Source organism: Zingiber officinale, chromosome 7A (genome assembly GCF_018446385.1).
Source record: "Zingiber officinale cultivar Zhangliang chromosome 7A, Zo_v1.1, whole genome shotgun sequence".
Lineage (NCBI taxonomy): Eukaryota > Viridiplantae > Streptophyta > Magnoliopsida > Zingiberales > Zingiberaceae > Zingiber > Zingiber officinale.
Window position 1 is genome coordinate 2,402,072 of NC_055998.1, and position 8,698 is coordinate 2,410,769.

The 8,698-nt window shown below is 39.4% G+C and overlaps 1 protein-coding gene across 3 annotated transcripts; it reads right to left on the minus strand.

The window, feature by feature from the left end:
• Positions 1 to 5,693: 5,693 nt before the first annotated feature.
• On the minus strand, positions 5,694 to 8,117 carry LOC122000744 (FCS-Like Zinc finger 10-like). Of its 3 annotated transcripts, none has more exons than XM_042555185.1 (3): positions 7,887 to 8,117; positions 6,270 to 7,316; positions 5,694 to 6,175 (listed from the first exon to the last, which is right to left on the minus strand). In XM_042555185.1, exons 2-3 carry the CDS (start codon positions 7,259 to 7,261, stop codon positions 6,016 to 6,018), a joined length of 1,152 nt encoding a protein of 383 aa, XP_042411119.1. In that variant the 5' UTR covers positions 7,262 to 7,316; positions 7,887 to 8,117; the 3' UTR covers positions 5,694 to 6,015. The 3 variants fall into 3 exon arrangements, with proteins under 3 accessions (XP_042411119.1, XP_042411120.1, XP_042411121.1); XM_042555186.1 differs by having other exon boundaries at positions 7,792 to 8,117; XM_042555187.1 differs by having other exon boundaries at positions 6,049 to 6,189.
• Positions 8,118 to 8,698: the final 581 nt, after the last annotated feature.

Genomic DNA, 8,698 nt, shown 5'->3' on the forward strand with positions numbered 1-8,698 from the left:
ATTAATTTTTTCCCATTAAATAGAAAATTTACTGTTTCATAACGAAACATTAAAAAAAACTTAATTAATTAAAAACAATCTCAATCGATTAAAATTGACGTAGTCGCGAGTTTGAGGTTGTTTATCTATTGAATTTTCATTTCTGTTCAAAATTTTAATCTAGACAATCGATTGTTCGACCAAAACAATCGATTGAATCATCACAATTTTATCTAAAATTAGATTAAACAATGTTGATTTTTTTTCGTTGTTCTTCGTAAAAACACGAAAACTTTGAAAAACAAATCTATCTTATTTTTCTCTTATATAATTTTTGATGATTAAAAATTTATATTAACTAGAAAAAACTTGATCTAGCATACAAACAACAAATCGACGAAAAACTTAAACTTTATTGTCTATGAAAACGACTAAAAAGAACTTGTGGCTCTTATACCAATTGATAGTTCTGACAAAAACCTAAGCCGCATGAATTTTAGACAATCAAAATAAGAATTCCAATAGGAAAACCAAGAACATATGAGCATAGATCTTTGTTTCATCGAGAACATACATAAGAAAGTAAATACTGTAATTACAAACAACCTAAATGCAGCGGAATTGTCATTGTTCTTCATGTAGAGCTCGTCGATCCAACAATCCTGCGGAAGAAGAAGAAGGAGAAGAAAGTTGACCTTCCGGAAGAGTTAGGGTTGACGGCGTCGAATCCTCTTCGTCAATGGGGAACGAAGCGACATCTCAAAGATGCCCTAATCCTCTGGAGATTAACCCATTATATAGTGCACATCTATTATCAGCCCATAGATAATTATAGATGTGGGACTATTAGTCCATATATATACTGAACATTTATTATCAACAAATAGATGAATATAGATGTGAGACTATAGGTTCTACACATATGAGATTCACATCGAATTACCCGAAACCCACTAGACATAAGTTAGATCACTTTAAAGGGTTCAGATCGTATTCACGTGTGTAACTTACAAATAAATCCATCTAATAGAAATAATTATATCCAACTTGTAAATCCAAGAGGTAGCCTAGAGTACCTAATTGGACGATTTGTAGGATTTTTCTTCAAAAATGGAAAGCCAGAGGACTTCATAGTTAAACCATTAGAAATGGCTCCCGATGGCAATATAGTGTCAACTGCAGATGGCAACACTACATCTATAGTTGTAATCTGAATGGAGAATATGTTGTCGATATCCATATTAACAGAAGTTCACAATATATGTGAGAACGATTGAGGTTGCAAGATACTTGAGCTTTCTTGCAATACCTGCTTATTCAAATGCCCATTTTCTATTATATTCATATTCTTAATACCATTTGATAGGCATGCTTCTTGTTTTGAGAACCATTTGTTATTTGGTAGTGCTGGCACATGAATTCGACCAAAATTTGGAGAAAAATGTCTAGCTAGCATGCCCTGATCATACAGAAAAGATTCTTGTAAGGGGTTGATTAAATTAAAAGCAGTTAACTTACTATCTGCATACTTCTCAGGGGTAGTAAGCTTGAACACAATTTATTCGTAAGCCTAAGGTATCTTCCTTTGAAACCAGTAAGCATCAATGACTTGGACACTGATAGTTATAACCCTCATTAATTTCATCCATGTGGATGTCATTAATTCCACTCATATGCATATCACTAGCAATTTGTTCTTGAATATCATCATCATCTTTTGATTCCTCTAGTTCTGGGTCATATTCACTTTCTTCTTGAAGATACATATCAACTTTATCAATTTCATCATTATCATAAATTAGATCACCAAATATTTCAATCTTATTGTCAACATTGCCATCATACTTAATGTTGTCAAGAACTGCATTCTCAGGGTTGTCTTTGCCACCCAAGAGGAATGAGGACATAGAGGCGCTGCAGGGCCGACGTTCTCTCAAAGTTGTAGGTGACGGGGTGATTGATCTCAAATCTCTCGACATCAAACTTGTGCTTTGACATCTCTTCTTAATTGGAAATTAAGGATGTTTCAAAAGGGGAATAAAATAACATATGATCTTTATGATCATGTACTGCTAGACACTGGGATAACTCCGTAACTTGTCTCTATAGATCTTCAAGTATTTCGTCTTGGGTGCTACGATCATAGTGCAAGAATTGCTCAGCCGGAACCTACCTTTCACGATTATGACCATGACTACGACAACTTCCATTAGAACTAAGACTCTGATACCAACTAACATAGGGGAGAAAATCTCTGTCTGTGACATTTCAATAGAGGTTCTATAGAAAGCGCAAGAAGAGGGGGGGGGGGGGGTTCACCAACAAAGAAAAGTCACTTCTAGGTTTAAACGAAAAAAAAGGATAAAATCTAAACTAATTTTTAGAAAAGAAAACTAATCCTAAAATTTAAAAAATAAATAAATGAAAAAGTTAAAAGGCCAAATCTAGAGTTCGTCAAAAGACATAGCGTAACACGTATGTATTAGGGGGCATGGGTTGGTCATGTCGGCTACTAGAAAGGTGATTCCACCTCGTCCGGACTCCGAATAGAATTCAATCGCATTAGGTGGCCACGGGCTAGTCATCTTCCTTATCAGTAGTCTTGATCCTCCTTCTTGAAAATCCAAAAGGTATGCTGGTAGTCTCGTTTTCTTCTCGTCATAGCTCAAAGATGAACATAGCCTTATCGTAAGACATAAATTGGTCATGCTGCTAGATGTTCCTATATCAGAAGACTAACTTCCCTCAGTGGGAACTTAGATATGATCAAACGGGCTCAGTATATGCATCCTCGCGATTAAAGGACAGGTTTTTGATCATATCTTAGTCTCAGAGGATTCATCTCAATCTCAAACTATCTCTCAATTTCGGCGTTAGACTCCTCCTTAGTCTTAGACTCCGTCTCAGCCTCAATCTTCCTCACGACAACAGATTCCCTCTCAGTCTCGATAGTACACTCCACCTCAGTTTTAGACTCCCTTTTAGTATCGACATCAGACTCCCCCTTAGTCTTAGACTATCTCTCAGTCTCGGTAACATACTCCATCTCAGTCTTAGACTCCCTTTCGGCAATAGATTCCCTCTTAGTCTTGATAGTACACTCTATCTCAGTCTCAGACTAACTCTCAGTTTCAAACTACCTCTCAGTCTCGATAGCTAACTCACCCTTAGTTTCAGACTCTGTCTCAGACTTCCTCATGATAACAAATTCCCTCTCAATTTTGGCGGTACACTTCATCTCAGTCTCAAACTCTCTCTGAGTCTCAAACTCCATCTCAGGCTTAGACTCAGTCTTAGCAACAAGTTTCTTTCTAGTCCCTATCTCAATCATCAAAATCACCCCTATCTTAGCTTAGTTGCCAATGGTCTCCCTCAAAGGCAGATCCCAACATCATCTCAGTCTTGATCTTCGACCCTAACTTCAAATATTTCCTAAGTCACTCTACATTGATGTCACCCTTTTTCATCTTAGAGACATGCCTATGTCTTATATAGACTCGTCAATAGTGACTGTGAATATTCTAAGACGTGTGGTATCCTGAGAATAGAGGAACAATTACAAGGTTGTCAGACTTGATCTCATAGATACCTCCTACTGACACGTGGCGGTTTATGAATGAGAAGATAACCAACGATAGTCAAATCTGATCCCCTCCTCAATCCCTACAGTGATGATATTCTTGTTGATGTGAAGATACTTTTGATAAGACCATATAACCACTTACAAAGGTAATGACAAGGGTTCCAATTTCTCTCCAACTCCGCCATGTTCTACCTTTCTTCTTCACATTCGTTCTTCAACATACCACCTCACGTAAATCCTAACTTGAGCATCGGAGCAGTCCCAGAATTCATCCCTCACTAGTCTAACACTCCATTTGAGTGTGTCTCGGGTTCTTTCATCCCCTTCACTGACGATCTCCAGAACTCACATGCGTCAATAAATTCGTTAACTGGTGACTTAACCATCAATAATATTTGACTGAACAATCCTAAAGAATTTGGTTACAACTTTTATTACAAAGCTGGAGAAGGCCAGAGATTATAAAATACACAGGATTGTTTGAAGAATAAAAGATTTAATAGGGAATTATCTTTATTTTTTTATTAAATTTTAGTATGCTATTAGTGGTAATCTAAGCAAATTTTTACTAATTGAGATCACAGGAGTGAAACTACAGTACGTTAATTCCTTGCGATTTCACACTTCCAAACAGGCTAATGAGCTTTGGAAATTACTTATCCAGACAAACCAAGAGGAATCAGATGCTGCCATCTAATTGAGATGAACATTACGAAGAAGAAAAAGAAGAAAAGAAGAAAATACGACAGACAAGTGACTTCCAAGTCAAAGCGATGTGATCTATCCCACGACAAGAACCAATCCATGGACATGATAGTTGCTCATTCACGAGTCCTTTCAATTGAATATTGTAAGGCAATGTACATCAAATGATGCGAATAAGCAACCACTTGTTTTGTTTGTTTCCTACATCAATAATGAAATAAGCCTAGTTGCATCCATGAATTATTTCAAACATTAGTTCTTAAATGTACTATATCATCCAATAAGTAACATGTGACAGAAAGCAAAGCCATTTGGCTTCTGTAAGCTCCCACCGTAACATAAATTAGGTTACAATGATGATTGATTGGATGCCACTAAAATCGGAGTCTGCACTAGAAGACAAACTAAATTATTTGTAGCGTGGTACGTGGTGTCTAAAAACTAACTCGAATGAAATTACGGAAAACTGAGTTGAGGTAAGATTCATTGATATCTATAATTACTGATCTTGTCCGATAATTGAAGAAATGGAGACGGGAGACGGGAGACGGGACATTCTTGTCAACCTTCTAGAGACTTTGTTCTTGCCTACAACATAAGTAATGTTAGTATCGAGTCAAGAAAAAGATCTCCGTCGATGACCCTCTGACGCTTAAGTTAGTCTCCGACGACGCAAAAAGCAAAGGGAATTGTAGCGCAATTGTAGAGATCGCGAGAAAAATATACCTACGCTGATGCCTAGACCTCCATTTATATATGGCTCATGTAGCGTGTGTGCTTGCTTCTTAAAGCGGGCACACAATCCCAAACTTTCCCTGAAGAAATATGTCAGTAAAATGTCCCTGACACAGTACCTTAATGAATCGAGCATATTTCTGAAGTGACAGTGGAACTTTCCGCCGTACGATCCTCTGTCTGACCATGCCGTCCATCAACGATACTAACTCCTAAAAAGATGTCGAAAGATATCCTGTTATGTCTGTTATCTAGTCGAACGGACTGGCCACTCGATTGAAAAGTCCCTTGTTTAGATGTCGTCCGCTTCTAGGCCGAGCGGGATGATTGCTCAGCTAAAAGTCCCTTGTTCATGTGTCGTCTGTTTCTGGACCGAGCGAGAAAGTCGCTCGGCTTGGCCTGTACGCGTCCTTTGAGCGTCGATTTAATTACTTCATGTCGGAGATGATGGGTCGACGTTTAACCTCCGATCGAGCTGTCCCATCCGACCGGCCAAGACTCTCCGTCTATCGACCGTCTTGACTCTGACTTTTGTTAATCTCCACCGTGACAATAGGACGGGGCTGTTAAACTCCACCGTGACAATGGGATGGAACCCCTCCTGATTATCGTATCAATTGTATTTTATGGAATATGATACATTGTTCTTAAGGGACAGTCGACAAACAAACAATGTTTTGGCGCACATACATTAATTCGTTCGAGATCAGAATTGCTAACAAGGAAGCTGCAAAAAATGGCGAGCCATCATACTCTTGTCTTGCACCTTTTGTGATAGAAATTATTACAGAAGACCTTTCTTCAGAAAGAGGGTAACTTGCCTACTGTTTCCAATGCATCAATGGAGGCATGTACGCTGAGATCGAATCAGCAAACAAACGAATGTACATGGTGATCGCCCATGGCTGCTAAAGAACATTCACATGTACAGCTCTTGATAGACAAATGATCACAGACTGTTTTACCATAGCAATCTCGGCGTCGTTGATTGAGTGCGAGTTGCAAATTGAAAATCAACTGGCCCATTCGGCCATGGTCGTGCCTTCCAAAAACATCTCCTCGTGGAAGGAAGAACCCGTAGGAGAATATGAAGCGATAGGAGCCTTCTCCGACTCTTCATCGTTCAAAATTTCCTTTTCACGGCAGTCGCTGCTGCAGAAAGCTCTATCACCCCTGCAATATATATACTGAAGAATTCAGAAGGTTTGAATACCTCTTAGAGCATGAATGCTGAAAAAATAGTTATTTGAACAATTGTAGGACTGACCTGTACATGTAAATATCTTTCCCCTCTTCCAGCTTCTCCTTGCAATGGAAACAGAAGCTTAGAAAGTCATTGGAAGAGCAAGCAAAAGAATGTTCAGAGGGCTTCAAAACCCAGGCACAACGTTCTTGGTCTTTACCATTCTTATTCTTAAAATTCTCCGAAGGAAAACTGGGGCTTTCAATAATACAATCTCCAAAAATGTGGGTTGTTTTAGGATTTGGGCCATGGGATATAATGCGAGTGTAGTCTTCGGATTCCTCCATTTCGCTTGTAGAGAGGGACGTGATGGACCTAGAGTATTTGTCAAAATTTATATTCTCCATTGTGCTCTTTGAATCTAATGGAAATACTTCAGAATTGGAGAGCGGAGAGGATGATCCACTAATTTCTGCAGAGCAAGACCTCAACAATCCAAAACCCCTGCGTTCTGATTCAGCTCCTTTGGAGTCGATGCTCATCCTCGAGCTCCTACGGAGTTCGGTTGATTTATTGTAAAATTGTGAACGAATCCCGTAGTCCTTTGGCAAAGATTTGGGGGTTTCACCAGATGAGTTGGTGTGAGATTTGGAGCATGAAATGTTAATTCTCATCTGTGGACCAAACAGGATGTTCCCACTCGCTGACAGTCCCATGGCCTCCCCGGAAGACTTGGTCTCATCACTCAGAACGTCCACTAGACTCAGGCCTACCTTGTCGCTGCCCCAGCACTTGGGCTTCCAATCAAGGCTGGTTGATTTAGGGAAGCCGAGAAAAGAGCTGCCGAGGTTGGAGCAGTTCTTGAAGTCCAAGGGGGAAGTGGGGCTCTTGACTGATTCACAATCCGATAGGCCTTTGGTGTTGAACCCGACAAAGAGGCCAGGGACACTGAAGAGCGAGGTGTTCCTGGCCTTGTGCATCAGGCAATGAGAGGAGAAGCGAAAGTCTGGGAAGGAATCAGAAGATAGCTGCCCTGTGCTCTGATCTTTATGGACCTTGTTCATTACCCTCAGCATTTCTCGAAGGCTCTTCTCTCTTGCTCTTCCCAGCTCTGCTTTCAAGACGATGATCCTGAATACAAATGAACCAAGGAGCTAGTTCAGTGAGCCATTCAAGAGTTCAAGAGGAAAAGATATCGATTTTTCAGAGAATATCTAAAAGAAACATCTTTCTTTTCTCGGGCAGTGAAAGTTGAATTTTTCTTCTTTTTTTTTCAAAAAAAAAATGTTCAAATGAAGGATAACCTGCAATCTTCCGCATCAACAAAGATCATTGAAATTTAGCCAAAATCTTTCGACGTAGTAGAAAATGAACAAAGATAAAGCAGAATATCAATCAGAGAGGAAAAGAAGAAAAGAAGCCCTTGATCAGATTAACAAGATCATGCCTATTTAGAGTTTCATTTTAACTGCAAAAGAAGAAGAAGAAGAAGAAGAAGAAGAAGATCATTCCAAAGAGAACATATACGTCAAATTAATAGTTGAAACAGAAGAAACTAGTGTATCTTCCTAAAATGCAACAAAATCAGCTCCCAACAAAACCATACTGATGTAAAATGCCCTGAGTTTATCCCGATCCTTCAAGAAACGCGCCGATTGAAATGAGAAACAAGTGCGTAAACGAGCAGGGGGAACATCCCACCTGTGTTTTGTTTCCTTCCCCCTTGTTCTTCCTCACGCAGAGTGGTCTCGTCTGGATGCAAGAGACTTCTCAGACGGACACGGTGACGGAGCGTGCAGAGAGGAGAAGGCAATAAAAATAGGCAGGAAGCAGCAAAGGCATCAATGCTAGCTTCCACTGTACACCTCTTCTCTCTCGTCCGGATTTGTCTGCATGCATCAAATCGAAGCAGTAGATCGAGCTGCGTGGCTTCGGGCATACTCATCCCATTCATCCACTGTTACAAAATACGCATCTGGCTACGCTCGATGCCACCGACGTAGAATAGTACGATCAGGAACGTGTCTCCCTCAGCTTCTCACAAATTACTTTTAAGAGCTAACAAAAAACATATACGAGATAAAAAAATACAATAAATTTCCTGTCAGTCCTGAGTGGATTCACTGCTTTTTGTAAGTCCTTCCAGAATAGAAAAAAGCAAGCGCAGTGAATACAAATAAAGGACGTTTACAAGCTTGTAAATAGGACGATTCCACTCACCTTAACCAAAAGATAGTTTGACACTTTACTAGGTCAAGAAAACAATGATGAGCCTTGTGCACTGAAGATTTCAAAGTTACCGTCTACTAGAATTATACAAGTTAAGACATACTTGGATTAACAATTTTGCTTTTTCTTTTTTTTTTTATGAAATAAATTTTGCTTTTTTCAAAATGATTAAAGGAAGAGAGAGAAGTAGCACAATCATAAGGAAGGACGGACTTTGGTATGAGCTTTAATCATGTCTTCACACGGACATGTGACTAGTCAGTCTTTGGTACATCAGCAGCATT

Bases quoted from the DNA above. Each gene is read 5' to 3' on its own strand.
- LOC122000744 (XM_042555185.1), bottom strand. From the start codon at position 7,261: ATGCTGAGGGTAATGAACAAGGTCCATAAAGATCAGAGCACAGGGCAG. The intron at 6,176-6,269 runs GTCAGTCCTACA...TATATATTGCAG, and splicing joins AAAGATATTTACATGTACAG to GGGTGATAGAGCTTTCTGCA.